A 19,652-nucleotide genomic window follows, 5' to 3' on the forward strand; every position below is an offset into this window, starting at 1 on the left:
GGGATTACAGGCATGTGCCACCGTGTCTGATTAATTATTATTTTAAAGTAATTGTTGTCATCCTGCCTTTTATTAATCATTCATATTATGAATTGTAGAATTTCCTACCTCTAATGGCACCTTGGTGAGAGGAAGCTGAGAGTCTACTGTCTGGGCTGACTCTTGACCCCAGGTTTAAAGGAACAACATGTCGTCGGAGGCTTACAGTCTCCTACTAAGTTAGATAATTTAAACAGGGACTGAGGAATGAACCCCTTTTAGGTCTAAGGAAATTGGGTTTGAATGAAGCATGCCCCTAGACTCGCTCTCTCTGGAATCCTAATACTCATACAGCTTAGTTCATCCCACTCCTGAACACATCACCAAGAAGGAAGGTTTCTGGGGGCAGGGGACAGTGGTTGATTCAGGGAAAACAAACTCATGGACAGCCAGGTGACTCTTGGATGTAATGGTGACGGGATTTCAGGGGGCCTTTCTTTTCAAAAATATCCCTTCTCTGATTTTCGTGACTTAAAAGTTGCTCTTATCTCAACATAAATTAGTGTCATTCATCTGTCTCGCCCATTGGACTTAATTTCTGGAGAACCGTGCATTCTGCAGGAGGGAGTCTGGTCTTTTGGAATCGAGTTTGCTTCACAGCTCTAGGACTAGTGACCTTGGTCAACTTACCTGTTTTCTCATCTGTAAGGTAAAGAAATTCACTGATTTACGGAATTGTTAAAAGGCTTGAATATGACTTATAAAAAAATGACTGGCAGACAGTGGTTACTTAATGCTGGTGACTACGAGGGCAGCCACCATGCAGCCGTGACAAGGCTGGGGTGTGGCACAGTGCCGGGCATGTCATCAGCATGTGTTGTGTGGATAGATAGTTGGAGGATTGACTGGTTGAATGAATGTATGTTTAAGTAGATGAATAAACAATTTCAGCTCTTGCCCTTTTTGGTTTGCCATATGTGATGCCATCACTCTATGTTCACCTCCCCTCTTATCTCTCAAGGCTCAGCAGTTTATAGATTCTCTCCCCGCTGCTGATTGTCTAGATTTTCTTTTTACCTTCTCCTATTCCCCGAATGTTAACCATTCTCCAGAGCATATCCTTGAACATTGCTTTTGCTCAAAGGGATCTCATTCTTTATTAAGGCTTCAGTTACCACCTTTAGGTAGACAAAGTCCAAGATGGTTTTTCTAGACTCTCCTGCATTATGGCCTCAAATTTCTTAATACTTGTCAAAAGTATGTCCAATTGGCTCTTTTTTAAAAAAAAAAAATTTGTAGTTGTAGATGGACAGCATACCTTTATTTTATTTGTTTATTTTTATGCGCTGCTAAGGATCAAACCCAGTGCATCACACATGGGAGGCAAATGCTCTGCCACTGAGCTACTGCTCCAGCCCTCCTATTGGCTCTTTAAGATTGGACTCACTGCTGGGCATGGTGGTGCACATCTGTAATCTCAGCAATTTGGGAGGCTGAGGCAGGAAGATTGCAAGTTTGAGATCGGCCTGGGCAATTTAGTGAGACCCTGTCTCAAAATAAAACATAATAATGGCTGGGGGTGTAGATCAGCTGTAGAGTACCCTGAGTTCAGTTCCTAGTATTGAAAAAAAAATTTGGACTCACCATCTTCTGCTGAGTCATCTCCTCTGTGGCCTGAGTATGCACATTCGTAGGGTGGCTGGCTTTTTCAGGTTCCCAGACCTTGATATACCAGAGTCACTTCTGAATCCTCCATCTTCCTCTTATCCCTTCCCCATCAGTTTCGGATCATGTCAATTCCAGCTTCCCATGCTCTTGCATTTTTTTACAAACTTTTGTTTTTGTTTCCCTCAGCCCCCCACCCCCACTCCTACCCCTGCCAGCATTGTCCCCATTCAGGTCTCCCTGTATTGGTAGACCAGTTCTCTAAAACCGAACTCTTCCCACAATCCACTGAGTGATGGAGGAAATACCAGAACTTTTACACATATATGCATTTTAATCTTGGTCTGTGAAATGTTCTCTTTTTATATGTCTTACATTATAAATAATTTGAGTAATACATATAAAATATATTTTTTAATATTTTTAATATTATACATCAGGAAACCCTCAATGGCTTTCTATTGCAAATCACTGAAAACAAGCTCGTCTGCCTGTCCTTCAAGACACACATAGTCCTCTTTTCATCTAGTAAGGCCATCCCTTAAGACCTCCCCTACACACACTGCAGGCTGAGCCAAATTGGACTGCTTGGTGGTCATACACACTCTCAGTTGCTGTGTCTAGGCCTGTTTGTGTCATTATCTTTAGGCTCCACCTGCTATGAGAAGTAGTACATGTAGTGGGGAAGAGCAGGAAACATGTTTACACACACTCACATTTTCTAAAATATATTTCATATAGGTTCAAATCTTGGTGCTGCCACTTTTTTTTTTTTTTCCTTTTGTGGGGTTGGGGATGTGCTACTGATACTTCTGTGCCACAATTTCATTGGCTGGGGGGACAGAGATAATGATAAGCAGCTCACAGGTTTACTGAGATGAGCTATTGAAACAACATGTGTTGATCTTAGCACCTTGCCTGGTACATTCATAATACCTGTTCTATATGTGAGAGCTGCTGCTCCTGCTCCTCTGACTCTTTTCTAGTATTCTTTGTCTATTTTCCTCTCCTTGTGAGATTATGTGGGAAAATGAAGGTGGTCACAGCTGAACATTCGCTGAAGAGCCTGCGTGATGGCTGTTCCCTTCTGAGAGGTCCTCCCCCAGCCGCCTGTGACTAACTCCTGCCCATCTGACATCACTGGTCTCTCTCTCTCTCTCTTTTTTTTTTTTTCTTCAGTAGGATTGTCCACTCTGTTTAAAATCTTAACCGTACAAGGGAAAAACAGTGCAAGGTAATTGCAAAATAAAATTGTAAACCTTACAGAAGATGTCAGACATCATGAAGTCAATGCAGGTAATCCTAGGAAAATGCCAGAATCATAGATAATATGGATCTGGTGGAAGAAAGAGAAAAGTGAACCAGGATAAGTGCAGGCACCTCAAAAAAGAATGTTCTAAATATCCGAGGATTAACAGGAGATTTACAAGGAATGAATGAAGCCTTTGTATATTTCTGCTGAAAGAAATCTTTGAAATGAAACACTGGGTCAGAGTACCTAAATAAAACACAAAGGGCTTTAAACCATGAAAGAAATTATGGATCTTACCACATTCAAATGAAGAGCATTGGCTGCTTAAGAGAAATCAGTCATAAAGAAGGTAAGGCATAAACTTTATATATCCAGAATATATAAACAATTACAAATCAATAAGCAAAAGATTTCTGAGCAGTGAAACAGGAAGACAAAGTGTGTGAAGAGGCATTTCACAGAAGAGGAAATGCAAATGGTGAGCAAACAGGAAGAAGATGCTCGACCCTGTTTTGGAAGCAGGCAGATGAAATGCATGACCACGCTAAAGTACCATTTTACTGGTTCTAGAGGGATGAAAGTGAGGATGTCCATATTAGTTATCTGTTGTGCCATTAAAAAACCACCACATTGGGCTGGGATTGTGGCTCAGCAATAGAGCGCTTGCCTAGCATGTGCAAAGCCCTGGGTTTGATCCTCAGCACCACATAAAAATAAATAAATAAAATGAAGATATTGTGTCCAACTACAACAAAAAAAATATATATGTTTAAAAAATCCCACACATTTAAGTAGCTTAAAACAACACATATCTTGTAATCTCAGTGGCTCTGGGGTCTGGGTATGGCTTTAGGAATGCTTGACAATACTAAGCAATGCAGATCAGTGGGATTTGTTTAATAAAATACTTCAGAAAAATAATATTGCCTTATCTTGTAAAGTTGAACACTCATATATTTTTGAGATGCAGTGATTCCACCCCTTGGTGTATATTCTAGAAAGACTTTTTCTTGTGAACTTGAGAACATGCATAAGAATATTCATAGCATCATGGTTCATAAAAACAAAGCCCTGGAAGCAACCCAAATACCCACTGACAGGAGAGTGGGTAATTTGTGGAATTCTCACCCAATGAAGTATCAAATGAACTACATGAATAGAAACACATAATAACCATAAGATTTATGGTTCAATAAATCTTAGAACCATAATGTTGAGGAAAACAAGCAAGTCAAAGAAAACTAGACTCACTTGGATATATTTTTATAAGGGCCAAAACTAAATAATGGATACATGATAGGACTGTATGAAAAAAAAAATCAAGTGATAATATCAGGATTCGGAATGGCATGTCCCTGGATGATGGTGGCAGGTGTGTAGGCCCAGGGATGGGATGGAGGAGAAAGCACAGAGGCAGCTTCATGGCACTGATAATGTTCTGTTTTACAAGTTGGGTGAGGGATCCCAACTCTAAGATAAAGAGCATTTATCTTATTATTATAATTATAATGTATGGGTTACATATGTTCTTTTGTATGATCCATAATAAAAATTTCAGAGAATGTTGTAGAAAGATATATGAAGGAAGTCTATAAATGTTGGTTATGTCAATAAATCTTAATCATTTTAACTTGTATTGATTATTATCACTACTACTTCTATTATCGTCAATTGTCTGTTCCAATTTGTAATACCTTATTATGATTAAGATGTATATTTTGTTAAAAAGGCAACCTTCACATGAGTTTTAGACCAATTTTGTTTTTCAAAGAAAAAAATCCCATCAAGACATTTTTTTTAAAAAAAATATTTTTCTAGTTGTCAATGGATCATTTATTTTTATTTATTTTATTTATGTGGTGCTGGGGTCAAACCCAGGGCCTCACATGTGCCAGCCAAGTGCTCTGTCACTGAGCCCCAGCCCTAGCCCATCAAGACACTTTTACGGGGCTAGGATGTAGCTTAGTCACGGAGCATTTGCCTGGGGGAGTACAAGGCCCTAAATTGGCTCCCCCCAAACCAAAAATCAAAAGTAAGCACAAACAATAATAAAAAAAAAGAAGGAAGTCTTTTTTTATTATTTAAGAAAGTTGGACACTTACTTTAATTATAATTATTAGTGCATATAAATTGTACAACTTTATAGGATTTTTCTGTGCATTTCCATTTCTATACATGCTTCAGTCATGTCTACTTTTAATTCTCTCTTATTCTCCTCTGGGCTCTCCTCCATTTTTTTAAAAAGCTAGTATTTTCAAAGAAAAACAATAATAACTAATTGGAAACATATTCTCCAATTCCAGTTCTGTTTTCTTTAAGAAGCGATTTACTTATTTACTATTCCAAACATCTTTCAATGTTTATTATCTGCTCATCTGACTCTTTCCAAGGAGATTCCTACAGCATATATCATTAGGTCTTTGTTTTGCTCCCTCCCTTTACACACACACACACACACACACACACACACACACACACACAAAGTCAAAATATAATTCTGTTATGCCAATTTATCCTATCAAGACATTTTTAAAAAATATTTTTCGAGTTCTCAATGAATCATTTATTTTATTTATTTTTATGTGGTGCTGAGGTCAAACCCAGGGCCTTCATGTGCTCTGTCACTGAGCCACAGAATTAAGTTGAATTAAAAAAAATCCCACCTGCATATTATTTGGTTGGGCAGGAATCCATTCCCTTCTCCCTGGTAATCTGATCCCTGTCCATGAATTTTTATAATTACCCTCCCTATCCTATCATATTATGATTTGAACCCAGTGATCCAGCTCCAAGGTTTGGAATCCAGACCCTTATCATTAACAAAACCTAATAGGAGACAAAATGTTAGATACTGTCATCAGAAAAGGTTTTTTGGGGACTGATGAGTTACATCTGTCATCAGTTTAACAGATACATCAATAACTATAAAATTCCTCAAGACCTGTTTCTGTATATATTTTTTAAAATATTTATTTTTTTTTAGTTGCAGTTGAACACAATACCTTTATTTTATTTATTTATTTTTATGTGGTGCTGAGGATCAAACCCAGGGCCTTGCACGTGCTAGGCAAGCACTCTACTACTGAGCCACAACCCTAGCCCTGTTTCTGTATATTCATAGAAACTTCATTTTAGAAAAGTAATCATCACAGAGATTGGCTTCAAATGGCTTTATCTATTAAATCTGTCCTTTGATAATGGAGATCTCTTCTGACCCATGAAGGCAATGGTTACTGTTAACTAGTCCTCCCCAAGATCCATCTGAAATATTTTCCTTTCTCTGGCCTACCAAATGGACATCATTTCTACTTTTGAACCTACCCATGTACTGGACATTATACCTACCGTGTCTTGGGGACCTGGCATTACTCAATCCTTACAATGAGTTAGTTGTTTGGTTTTCTTTAACTGGATGGTAAACCCCTCAGAATTTCAGACTTCATTTAACGTTTGTATGATAAGTACAAAGCATAGATAAATACTTAGTTGACGTTATTGCTCTGGATCTGTTTCAATTAATGGCTTTAAGAAAAGTCAGCACTAACTGGGTATGGTGGCATGTGCCTATAATCCCAGTGACATGGAAAGCTGACGGAGGAGGATTGCAAGTTCAAAGCCAGACTCAGCAATTTAATGAGGTCCTAAGCAACTTATTGAGAATGTGTCTCAAAATAAAAAATAAAAATCAGGCTGGAATGTGGCTCAGTGGTTAAGCACCCATGGGTTCAATATCTGGTTCCAAAAATAAATAAAACATTATCATGATTTAATATGATTGAATACCTCACATGCACTCATTACTAGATAAGGTTCAAAGGTGAAGCAAGCAGTCTCAGTAACAAAGTTTAGGCCAGTCTAGAGAATTATATAGTTGTGCAGAATCTCAGAAACATGTATTTGCATTTTGGAAATAAAATCCCTTGCAAAAGGATCTCTCAAGAAAATTTGTGTTGCTTGTATCAGAAAGTGCCAGAAGCATTTTTCCTATTGTTACAAAAATGGTGAAGGTTAGTGCATGCAAATTTCTCCTATGCCTCATAAAACACTTAATCATCTATATCCAGAGCCAAGAACCACTGTGTAACCAACTAGTTCCCTGCTCACAGAGAATTCAACTGTGTAATTTAGTTTCATCCCCAATTCCAGCATCTCCCACCCTCTCCAGGGGGCTTTACCGCTTCATGACATCATAAACAAGATGGGTCCAGGGTTCAGTTTAGCTGACATTTTTGTTATAAAGCCAATAAACAAGAAGGCCCCATGGTGTCAGCCATTATTTTTTTTCCTTTTCCAAAGATGGATAGAAATGTACAGAGTTTCTAATTAATTTTTCTGCTAATAAAAACAGGTACTTCCAGATACATTATTAGGCAGTGTTCTGGAATTGCTCTGATATGGGATGGGGGAGTAATTTGCTTAAAATTTTAAATCTGGCTTTAACTTTTAGTTTAGAATTATGGACAGGCATGGGGGAAAGGAAAAGGAATAGAAACCAAGCAGAGGCAAAAATGTATTCTTTATGAAAAAACTTCTGGAACCGAGTTATGTGTGCAATTAGGATTTCTGTTTAAGGAAGTTGTTTAAAAAGTCAAAGTGTTATTTAGTTAAGGAAGATAGTTTCAAAGGTATGCTTGCATGTCATATTTAGATGGATCAGTATGTACATGTGTGTACAGGTACTGGTTTCAGAGTCAATTAACCTAAATACATTTGCAAGTCTGATGAACTAGAAAAAAGTATTTGGAACCACTTGAACTATCAGAAAAACCTCCAAAAACATTTGACTAAAAGATCGAAGTTGTACATCAAGTGATTTCCTGAGTTATCCATGATAGATACAATGAGAAAATTTAGTTTAAAGAGATATGAGGCTCATAGTACCAGCTCTCTAGGGTGGATTATGCAAATTCTACTTGTTGGAAGATGTTTTCCACTGGTCTGATCCAAGTAAAAGTTCCTAACACAAATAAATCTGTGACTGTATTGATATATGTGCTACCAAAATACAATGAATGTAGTGTACTGTCAATATAAATGCAATCAATAAATTTATGGAGTACCCATATTGAGTCCAGCACAACAGTAGGTAGGAGTTGTACGTGGAGATCCATCATAGCTCTGACTGGCTCATAATTCAATTGGAGAGAAAGAATGAATTAATAAAGATTAAATACTGTAGTGAGTCCATAGATGATGTGTTAACAATCTAAAAAGCTGCTTTTCTGTAGATTCTGTGAAGTAGCTTTTTTCCCCCCCAGAAGCAAGGTTATAAGATCTTTATTTATAATCAACCTCATCGTGAATCCCTTCGATGAGGCTAGTGCGAAGATAAGACAGAATGTCTTTCCTAGGAGTATCTAGTGCTCTGGCATCTGAGCAGGTGGCTTTTGCCCTGGTGGGTTAGCTATGTGAGCATCTCTGGTCAGGAGGAGAGCCTCTATTTCCCTTGAGTCAGCTGGCCCAAGGGGCGAGGCAATTATTCCCAACCCTTGCCCAGGCAAACTGTTGACTCTGGGGTGAGCAGAATCAATACAATGACATTTGCCAAACACAGGTTTAAATGAAAACAGAGTAAATTAGTTCCTCTTGGTCAGTTATTGCTTCAAGTAGTCAAGCCAAGGAAGAAGGTATGTTGAAGTGCATGCTGAGTGTGAACCACCTTCTGTTTTTTCAGCCAAACATACAAAGCAAAAGGCAGAAAGTTTAAACAGACAATGATCATCAGACTGCAGTTTGGTAGGGAAAGGAGTTCTCTGAGCTCCTCAGTTTCTTCCTCTGCACTGTTCCCAGCAAAGCATGAATTCATATTTGCATAATTTTTTTCACAGTGTAGACTTTTAATTTGTCAGGTAAAATACAAATAACTAAAGTCTGAATGAGTTTGCATCTGAAATTTCCTTTTGGAATTGTAGACTGTCACCAAGCATTATTTGAAACTAATACTAGAATTAATTTCTTACCATTTTACCAAGCTCAGACTTACAACAAGATGTGCCATTATGCAGCGTACCTGGCAGACTCTCTAGCAACGAAAGAATCCATAATCGTGTCTGACAGTCTGTCCAACGGAAAGAATGAAAAACCTAGGTAGAGAATTGCTTCAAGGATGGACATACTATGGTCGGTGCTCACATGCTCAGCCAAAGAGAAAACTAGTCTCTTGGTGTTAAAAGTCTAGCTTTATTCCAGCATGGCTATTCATAAAATAGCAAAGCATGCTACTAAGTAATATGGTCGTGCATTATGAACAAATGCTGAATAAATAAATACCAACCTGAAGATGCAATCTTTTGTTGGTGAGGAAATAAACTATTTATGATTTTCTTATGATGTTTCATTGACATATGGTGCTTCTAACCAAGTGACAAATTAATTGACTGGGTTTAAAGAGAAATGGATGTGGCTTAATGAAGAAGGACAGGATATGTATTATGAGGCAGCTGGTTCTGCCACTGCTGGCTTATGGAGACAATATACATCGGACAGCTAATGAGTCTCTGTTGTATAAGATAGATTCTCTTTATAATAGAATTGCATGCTTTGTCTCTAAATGGGGTTATTATACACACCATTGCACAATGTTTGAAGAGCTTGGTTGGCCCTTGTAGAGGGTTAGGAGAGAAATAAATTGGAAGACAATCGTACTTAAGACCTTCAATCCATCAAGCTCTCCATATTTATCTAAATTACTAGCACGTTCTCCCAAAATAAAAATTTGTATGAGACACGTGGTTAGAATGTTAATGCTGACCAGACTTCACTTTGGTTTTATCAGTTAGGGTTTCCACTGCAAATATAGATCCAAATCCACCCACACTAAAGCCTGATGAGCACTCTGGCCTCTGCCCACCATTGCCACAACTTTTCCTGTATCCCACATCTTAGCCCCTGAAGCTTTGCTTGGCATTCTCTTTCCCCAATCATGGACACATGAACAACATCTGTCCTAGTTATTTAGCTGTCAGCAACCTTTGAATACTCAGTTTTAATGGTCATTCAGTTTCTTCGCTTTTCTCCATAATTGCGGGCCCTTACTGTTGGGTTGTTCAGTTATTCTTTTAGTCTAAAATGGATTTATTCTAATCCGTTTCAGTACATTTGGTGGGGGTGGGGATGCAAGTGTTGAAATAAGACAGGAAAGTGAAGGACAGCATTGTTCGCTCTGTGTCAAGACTGTATTTCTTGTTAGAAGACATGGGCAGGGCTGGTTCAGGTGGTCAGGAGAGGAGTTGGTCATCTTTTACTTCCTCTACCCTTTACTGACTTTGAACTGATGGCACCTTCTGGTTCAGGTCTTCTTTTGATGTTATCTGTTGTCTTCAGGAATTTTGTAGCTCCATTGGATCCAGATTTTCAGGGTGATTGCATACCTTCAAGCCCCAGAGGAAGTGTTGTATGAGAAAAGTGATTCTTGTCTGTATCCCAGCCAAGGCAATGTCCAGGTCGAGGGACCTTGGATGCACCTTTAATTCCCACTGACACCGGGAGGCTCACCGATGAAGTGAGGCAACCATAGTCTCTTCCTCCAAACTTTCTTCAACCATAGTCTCTTCCTCCAAACTTTCTTCCCTATGTCTCTCTGCTCCCTACCTCCCAGGTAATTGAAAGGAGTCGCACAAGAGAGACATTTCATGGTAAGGTATTTTTTTTTCAGCTTAAGACATTATCATATCCCAAACTAGATTGTTTCCTCTTTGTCATTGTGAGGTGCTTTGCTTTTCAAGTCTCCCTATACTCTGGAATAAGGACAGGCAGGCTGAAAGAACTGGACAAAACAGTTTCGCCAGCTTCTCCACATACGTATTACCCTCTCCAAATTGAATCTTGAAGCCTTGTCAGAGTGTTATTTTTTTCAACAGAGCAGGCGTTAAGTGGCTATAGAAAATAAACTCACCTCCTGATATCTTTCTCATTGCTTGCTATACCCACTTACTGTGAAGATGATTTTGTGAGGTGTGACAGAGGTGTCATACAACAAAGGAAAACCACCACTTTCTAATTCTATTTGTTCAGGTTTTCTTCAGCACAGGCTTTTGGGGTTCCTTGGCTTTTGCGGAATTATGTCTTAAATGGCAAGTACTATTTTTTTTTTAAAGATATGTTTCTCTAGAAGCTTAGTCTATCCAACTCATTTTAAGTTGCAAACACTCTTCTGTAGGTAGAGCTGTCTTTATAATTAAGTTTCTGTAATTTGGCTGAGGGAGAGGAAAAACTGAAACAAATGGTAACAGTGCCTCGTTAATGAATTTTACCTATTTTTAAAAAATGTTTTTTAAGTGCCAGGGCAAAAAAAAAAAAAAAAGATTATTTGATGACAATGCCAAGATTACTTAGCTCCAGGTAGAAATTAGTTTCCATTTGACTGGATGTTTCATTTAACAAGAGGGCTTACATTTATAGATTTTTTTAAAAAAATGTAATTATCTTAAGGAAGTAAGTATGTACAAAGAGTAATGAGTAGCCACACGTTCATCAATGTTTAGAGATTTAGGAACATAGAATCGAGCTGCATTAGGAAAACATCTGCTTATATGTGATACCCGAAGACTCTAGAATACAAATGAGAATTCTGTATTGCTTATTATTTAAGTTACATTATGGAAATCTGATCCGATTTTAGGTTCCAGGGAATCCTTTCTTATAGTCCTACAGATTTGCCAACTTTGCCTCGTTTTCCTGGGTTTTTACCTAACCCTTCCTTCAAACAGTGTCCGGATCTTTTTTCTTCCCCCACGTATTTCTTAAAAGACTCACTTTCTTTAACCTGTGATTTTTTGCTCCCCAGATGTTCCTGCAGCCTTTCTGAGTGAGGTCAGCCATGAGGTCCTGATGACCACATCAAAGGCTGTCGGCAGTCCTGCTGCTGCTTCTCTGTCCCTCACTTGAGGCCACTGACCACTCAAATGATTCTTCCTTTTTAATCATCTGCCTTTTCTTGGTTTGGGCGGATGTTCACTTCTCTCCCTCATTTTCTTTCTCTGGTCTCTTTCCTATACCTGCCCCTTTTATTCTTGTTCTCTCAAAGACCCAGCTGTTCTGACCCAGCTAGCCCGTCACTGCTCAGTGACGGGTGGCATTTTAACTCCTCTCCCAGAGGGCTTCACCCTCTGATTGGCAGGCACCTTTCTCTGAAGGACTTCTGCTCCTCATCTAGTCTCACTGCATCTATCCCCATCACCTCTCCCCTCCCTCACCCCAGGGGCCCACTTAGAGACTTTGGGGTCATTTTGGCCCCTGTCCCCTCCTTCCTCACTTGTCTGATCACTGACTGCGTCCCTGTGATTCTACCTCGCAAGTGTCTTTTGATCTGTTTCTCTTCCTTCCTAGGCACGTGAGGTACAGCTCTCTTCAACCTCTGTTGGTTCTGGGGCCCCTGACATTCTCCCACCCTCTGCTTTGCCACTGGACTTATTCTTCCAAAGATAAATGCAGGCACAGCTCATCTTGGCTTCCGGTAGCCTGCAGGATGTGGTCCCAAACACAGCTGCTCTCACCCATGCCAGGCTCTTCTCTCCACTTCTCCCCAGCTCCTGCCCTGTGCTCTTGCCTAAGCTGGATCTACTGTACCCATGTCCTATCATAGAACTTTGGCCTAAAAATTTCTTCTCTCTCTTAGCTTGGGGGACACTCAAGTTTAGAGGGGACCCTCGTGTTTAGAGGGAATACTGAAATGACATTTTTACAACCCCCCCTCCCCCTCCGCAGTCATAGTCACTGCTGGCTTTCATTGGTTACAGTACTTTGTTGAGATCGTCTCGGTTGTGTGATCCTGTGCCCAGGTAGAGAGGGACTTTCTCTTATTCATTTGTCTTGTTATTTGTATCCAAGTGCTGAGCACATCCTGGGCCCTAGACATGGATTGGTTTGACTCATGCTGAATGTAGTTTAAACCTGGAAGCCTCCTGGAGAGCAGGGAAAGTCGCTTTCCCTGTTTGGCCTGGCTGTTTATCCCGGCTCTGGGTTTACACTCTCCACCAGGAAAAGGAGAAACTGTACGTGGAACTGAAGCACATCCTGGCCCGGCAGCCTGGCCCCGAGGCTGCGGAACAGCTCCAGATCTACCGGCACACCCTGCGGGAGAAGACCAAGCAGCTTAAAGTAAGTGGCAGGCTCTGGGCTTGGCTGGTCAGAGGGCGTCCACACTCGGGGGACACACCTGGACCTGTCCACTGCAGTGGCACAGTGAGCTGGTCTCCCACATGCCACGCTCCATCCAGATCAGCTTTCTTAGAGCTCATTAGACCCCTTCCTTTCCAGAAGGAGGTGAGCATGCGAGGAAAGGGTTGGGGGGAAGAGAGAATGAAAGCAATGGGATGGAAATTTGTGGGGACAGGATTTATGTGTATAATTGCAAGATGATTTAGAGAATTTGAATGGAGGAAAGAAGCAGGGGAGACCTTTAACAACCAAAGCAGACCCCTGTGCCAAAGCAGGTTTCTGCTGTTCCATCAAGAATGAACTCCGAGCTCAGACTCCTCCCCAGCACACTTCCTGACCATGTGTCAGATAAGTATTCATGAAAGGGAAATAAAATCATGCAAGAATTTTGTTAGTGTAATTCCCTTCTGATTGACAGAAGAACCTCAGTTGGAGAGATGGGATATTTCAGTATTCTGTGTGACTTGGGTAAATTTTTTCAAAAATCATCTGAGCTCACAGGATGTTTTGAGCTTTACCTCCTAAGGGCGTATTCCATGTTCTTGGTGTGCCAGGGAAGTTTTGCACCCACACAGCCACATGATGCAGCATCTGCCAGCTGACTTCCGGCACTTATCTGCCCAGGGAGGGTAATTGTCATTATTTCTGTTCTTGGGGTAAAATAGATGCCTCCCTACTGATAGAGCACTGAGCCTTTCGAAAGTAGGACATTGTACAATCACGTCCTTTTAGTAAAAAGGGCAGATGAAACAGAAGTCTAATGAGAACATTCATATCCAGATTACTCTGAATGTTCATTTCAAGTGAACAGTCTGAGACATAATTTGAGGTTTTTTTTTTTTTTTTTTTTTTTTTTTTGCATAAGGCATACGCTTTTGATTATTTTTGTTCCTAGAAACAATTGAATATTTCAAACAAAATAGAAAATTATTTTCTCATTTTCTCAGGATGGATATAGATCAGAAAAGTGAATGTCTTATCCTCACTTAGCTCTGGATGGCAGTGAATGGCTCTCGAGGGGGCCTTTTGTTACTTTAACCCTTTATCTCAGAAAATCCCTGTTTTTGCTCAGAATGAAATGTGACACTCCACAGGAGAGGTTCTCAGGGATGTGGTACCTCAGGTGTCTGGACAGCTCAACATCATCATCTGGACTCCAAGGAAATTCCTCATTTGTTATTTAGAAATAGGGTCTTTGTTCATAGATACTTAACTATTGAGACAGGTTTTCTTCCAACATGAAAACATGTTCTTGAGCTCATGAGAGCAAGGTCAGAACCATTTTCACAGAAATAAAGAGGAAAAGAGTTGGGAAGCAGATGAATACTCAAAAGGTGAATGTGTCTCTTTTGTGCAAATCTTTAAAAATAGCAAGCAAGAGGAAAATTAAATGGAGTCTATTGCATGTCCCTTAGAACAACAACCTGCCTTTCCTAGCTTGGTTTGGTGGGAAGCACACCTCGCTTGGACATGCTTTCTGTCCCATCTGGATGAGTCAATTCCTCCTCTCGTCCAGCCTGAGACCAGTAGTCCCTATTGCACATACCCTGCAGGAGAAGACCAAGCAGTTTAAAGTAAGTGCAGGCTCTGTGCTTGGCTGGTGGTCAGTCAGCCTTCGTATCACAGCCTGTCTTGCACTGGACTCTCCTGTGCACTTATCATGGCTCTGTTTCTTAGAGATAAGAGTCCCAGTACTGCGATGAAGGGGGATGTATCAACAATATACTGTCTATGACCCAGTAAAGAGGTCATAAACATTTGGCAAAATGACCTTGGCAAACACATAGACTGAATGCTTAGTTGGCAGTGTCAGGATGATTTTAGAATAGTTCTTGCTGGGCACAGTGGCGCGTGCCTATAATCCCAGTGGCTTGGGAGGCTGAGGCCGGAGGATTCAAAGCCAGCTTCAGCAACTTAGTGAGGTCCTAAGCAACTCAGGGAGACCCTGTCTCTAAATAAAATATAAAAAAGGACTGGGGATATGGCTCAGTGGTTAGGCACCCTTGGGTTCAATCACCAAAGAATAATTCTTACATGATCCTCTAATGAATCACACTCCCAAGTGATATTTTTTCTTGAGCTTCTTTTTCTTTTATTTAAGGTTTTAAAAGCAGGTTTAGAGTGTGTATCTGGGAGTTTTTCTGTCCCTAATCGCAATATTCCTTGAAACACATACCATCCATCTGAGCCAGTTTGAATGTCTCTGGAGAGTTCTCCTTTTAATCAGGGGAATGACATTTCATTTCAGTTTGTCACCTGATTATGAGTCTTCGGCCCTCAGCCAGGTGTTGACACAGTCCCGGACCTTGCGCTGGGAAGCATGCAGATTCCCTGTTAAACCTGGGCATTGTTTTGTGCTTTAGCTCCACTGAGGTAAATGGTAGCGGATTAAAAAGGTTTTTCAGAAAAGGATGATGTCTCATTTTGGATATTTTGACTAATGCTGCTTTATTTGCCACGTTAGGTTTTGTCTTCAGAATTGAATATGTATGAGTCACAGAGCCAAGAATATAAGTATGAGATCGAGAAACTTGGCAATGAACTGATGAATTTAAAGAAGAAATACCTGGCTCAGAAACGTAAAGAACTCATTCTGAAGTAAGAACTGGTCAAATGTTCCAATTTTGTTGTGCCAATTAGCTGCTCATAAGAAAATATTTGGTGAATATTCAGAGAGTTGCAGCTTTCTTTAGGGTAAACTAAGTTGCAAGGTGAACAAATGACATTCCACGGGACACTAACTGGGTTTGGATCAGAGCAAGATCAGAGTCTCTTCCAATCCTGAGGCCCCTTCTTAGGACCTAAAAGGAATCCACGAATATCTGTTCACCTGTGGATCCAACATGGCACAGGGAGCCATATTGTGACACCCCTGCTCCCTGTCACAGTATGGAGATAACCAGCCAGGACTATGTTTGCAAATGAAGTTCAAAATCAGCCTTTTACAGGCTGAAGCATATTCACAATTGAAACCACATGCCAAGGGAGCATGTGGTTAATAAAAGAGTTCTTTTTAAGTAATACAGCTTTACACTGTAATTCTAATAGTTCCTACATTTTAGATCAACTGTCTGTGAAAGAGCGCCTATGTCTAGTAACAGATTTCAGTATCTGTGGTGGGGTTTCCATGAGTTAGTCTTCTCCTGGCAGATGGTAATGCAAAAGTGAGGTTAACATTTTGGGTTTCAGAAACCTGCATGTTGACAAGTAAACCTTCCCTTCACTTTGTTATTATTATTTGCCTGATTCTAGGGTGAGGGGTGAAGGCGGAGGGGATGAATCAAGAGGTTTGAAACTCGTTTTGAATGCATGACATTGCCAGAAACCATCCAGTTAATTCTGTCATGACTCATATGATGGGTTGAAAGTCATGTTTGGTATTTCATCCACATGGATGTTTCAGGGACATGGTGAAATATGATTCGACTGCATCTGCCCGTGATCCATTAGTGGCAAACAGCATATAAAGTAACTGGATGCAAATTCATTTGCCAGTTAAGATCTGCCCTTCTTATAAATCAGAGTATTCCCCCATTCCTCATTCATATGCCAACTTCTTGGTAGAGTAAAATGCTGCTGTAATTCAGACACGTCTCTCTTCATGTGTGGGCTAGCCATTGTAGGAATCAGAATCTCTAGTGACATTTTTAAAACACATGCAGGTTCCCAGGCTCCATTTCCAAGAAGTTTGGATCCAGCAGGCTCTGGATGGGCCTCTGCAATCTGTGATTTTACAAACCCCGCAGGTGATTTTCATGTACATGGGAGTTTGAGAATCACTGAAATTAATGATGTGAATTAAACGAACAGTGCAGTGGCAACACTGTAGGTTTCTTTAAGGACATGGAGATACTGCATATGAAATGTCAACATGGCCAGTTCCCACGAGAGGCTGGTGACTAGCTCGAAGGTCTTGAAGTGGTTCTCTCTGGTCAGTAAAAGATTCTTAAAACTTTCAGTTTCTCTCCTTCATATATATATTTTTTAAATAAAATTTTTTTGTCTTAGAACAGTTTTAAATTTACTCCTATATATTTTAATTTATAAATTACTTGCAAATACTATCATCATTTTGCAACTGTTGATAAGGTATAGTTTTTTTTTTTTAATTTTAAAAGATAAAAGCATAAGTAGAATCTCTGATACTTTCCTTCTACCACCAGTGGGTCATCTTACTCATCTTCAAGGGCTCACAGACCTCAGCTGAAGACCAGTGGTCTAGATGACACAGTTCCAAACAGCTGGTTTGGCCAAATGGTTTTCATCTTCCTAGAGCTGGTTCAGTTCCCTGTCTTTGCTCTGGGGTTTGGCTTAGTCTTCTTTGACCTTACTGACCACCTCATTGTTTGCTGGTTACAAAATGTTGAGTGGCGTCCCTGCTGGCTCCACCCTTCTCAATGACCTGTCCACTAGAACTCTGCCCCAGCCATATGCCATTGATGGTTATTTAAATTTAAATGAATCACACTTAAATCAGATTGAAAATTTGGTTCTTCGGTTGCTATAGCCAAAATTCAAATGCTCAGTAGCCACATGTGCCTGTGGGTTAGATTCAGGGCTTTTCCATTACTGCAGAAAGACCTATTGGCTAGTGCTGCTCTGGAATCTTTTCCTGTACTTGTCCTCTTCTTGTCCTTAAATGTTCACCGTTTGTAGGCACTCTGACCTGCTTAGGGTTTCACTGGTACTTCCATCTGGTTGGGGGATCCATACACTGGTAGACAGATGAGTGCATAGGAGCACAGCGAAAAAAGATTAAGGTGCTACAGAAAAATATGCAGAGGCAAGAACAAAAGTGCTGAGAAAGTTTAGACTGGAAGGAGGAAGGCTGCAGGGAGTCATTATAATGGTCTATAAATACATTAAGAAGATAATGCAAAGGAGACAGTATTCCCATTAGTCAGCTTAGACCAAGCCAGAAGCATTAAGCCCAAGTTCCTTCAGAAAGGAAAATTTAGGTTATTTAAGGCGAAGGAGTGCAGGGGGAAGGGGAAGCGGGTGCTGCTCACGTCTAAGACCAATCACAAGCTGGATGAGTTGCCAAAGTACATGGAGGAGCCTTCTTTGCTGGATCCACTCAGGGAGAAAGCTTTTGTCCTATTTGTGGAGGATGGTTTTTCACAATAATGAAATCAGTTCTGCTAAGAGACAGCTGGGTTGATTACCCAATCCTCTCCAGGATCTTTCCAAATGGAATAATTTAGACTTCTCCCTGTGGATGTTCTCCCCACACATGCCCTTTATAAAATAGCTACTCATAGCATTTTTACCTTTCTGCCTTCTCTCATTTTTCCCAAACACCCTTTTTGTCACTCACTGGTCCTCACTTACACCCCTCCTGCTCCTGACTCCCACACCACCCCAGGCTCCCATGCTGGTCTACAATTTGCAGTACTAGTTAGGTTCTTTCCCCAAAGGCAGAGTTTGTTCCCATAGGGTAAACCATCCGTAGTCGTCCAATCTAATTGATTTTGGTCTTAGCTGTAGTTTAATTCCTTAATTTTTGTTTAAAATGGATTCCATTGGTGGTTTCTGTAAGACCCTTAGTGACACAAAAGGCAACTTGTGTAAATCTGAGCTAATTATGCAGTTTTTTTTGTGTGTGTGCTGTGTGTGTGTGTGTGCACGCTGTGTGTGTGTGTGAGTGTCCAAAGGAGATCCATATAGAAAACACATTGTAGATTTTAGGGAGTGATTCCTTGATCTGTTGAAAAAAAAACTATCTTATTTATCTCCCTCAAATTTTCTTGGATCTTACGTTATTTCTAGTAATAACTGTTGCTTGTCTAGAGTTAAGGGAAAGTTTTTATTTTTATAAATGTCCAATTTTGATGAAGATAACTCATTTGTAAGTTTCACCAGTGCTTTGTAATGTGCCAGTTGATAAATGATGATTCTGCCATTATTATTGAGCCAAGAGAAAGATTCTTCTGACTGATCTTTGGGACTAAACAAACTTCTTTTTTAAACAGAAAGATGTTTACAAGTCAGAAAGCCACCAAATTCACAGTGTTAGAGTTATAATGAGGTCCTCTGTCCATATTTAGATCAACATTAGGAGAGCACATTTCACATTTAATTGTCTTCCTCTGATTCTTTGTGTTATCAGCAAACACCTAATTAGATTTATACAACCACCTTATCTAAAACTAGAAGCTTTAATCAGTGTTGTTTTTGGTGACTCACTCACCCTTGGAACTTACCAGAATATCAAACTTAGAAGAGGAAAAAGATGTTAAGGAAGCTAACTCTCTCCTCCTCTCTTACAGAAACAAGAACAGAATACCCATAGACAACAGCATCTCAGTGGCCGAACCCACAGGCCCTCGCTTCACCGGGGGTGGATTTCCCCTCAGCAAGACATCCAAAACGAAGTCCTAACTGGAAGCTGTTGGCTGGGTCAGGTTAAACAGCTCATGAAATTTGCTCTGGAACATTTTGGCAGAATCTCTTTTTATATCCTTTGGATCAGAGATATTTAGAGAAATCAGGTGCCCAGATTCCAGGATGGAAAGGAATGCAGAACTGTCATAGTCATGTACATAAAAGAGTGAAGATGTTTCACTTGGACTGTGAGGATATTGGGAGATCATTATTC

The 19,652-nt window shown here is 40.1% G+C and overlaps 1 protein-coding gene across 1 annotated transcript in view; it reads left to right on the plus strand.

Moving 5' to 3' along the window:
- Cfap58 (cilia and flagella associated protein 58) overlaps positions 1–19,435 on the plus strand; it is a 99,453-nt gene extending 80,018 nt beyond the window's left edge. Inside the window, exons 17-19 of the mRNA XM_076834354.1 lie at positions 12,875–12,994; positions 15,519–15,652; positions 19,324–19,435. Coding sequence (XP_076690469.1) covers positions 12,875–12,994; positions 15,519–15,652; positions 19,324–19,435 — 366 coding nt within the window. The remainder of the gene's footprint in view (positions 1–12,874; positions 12,995–15,518; positions 15,653–19,323) is intronic.
- The last annotated feature ends 217 nt before the right edge of the window (positions 19,436–19,652 follow it).

Source organism: Callospermophilus lateralis, chromosome 15 (genome assembly GCF_048772815.1).
Source record: "Callospermophilus lateralis isolate mCalLat2 chromosome 15, mCalLat2.hap1, whole genome shotgun sequence".
Taxonomy (NCBI): domain Eukaryota; kingdom Metazoa; phylum Chordata; class Mammalia; order Rodentia; family Sciuridae; genus Callospermophilus; species Callospermophilus lateralis.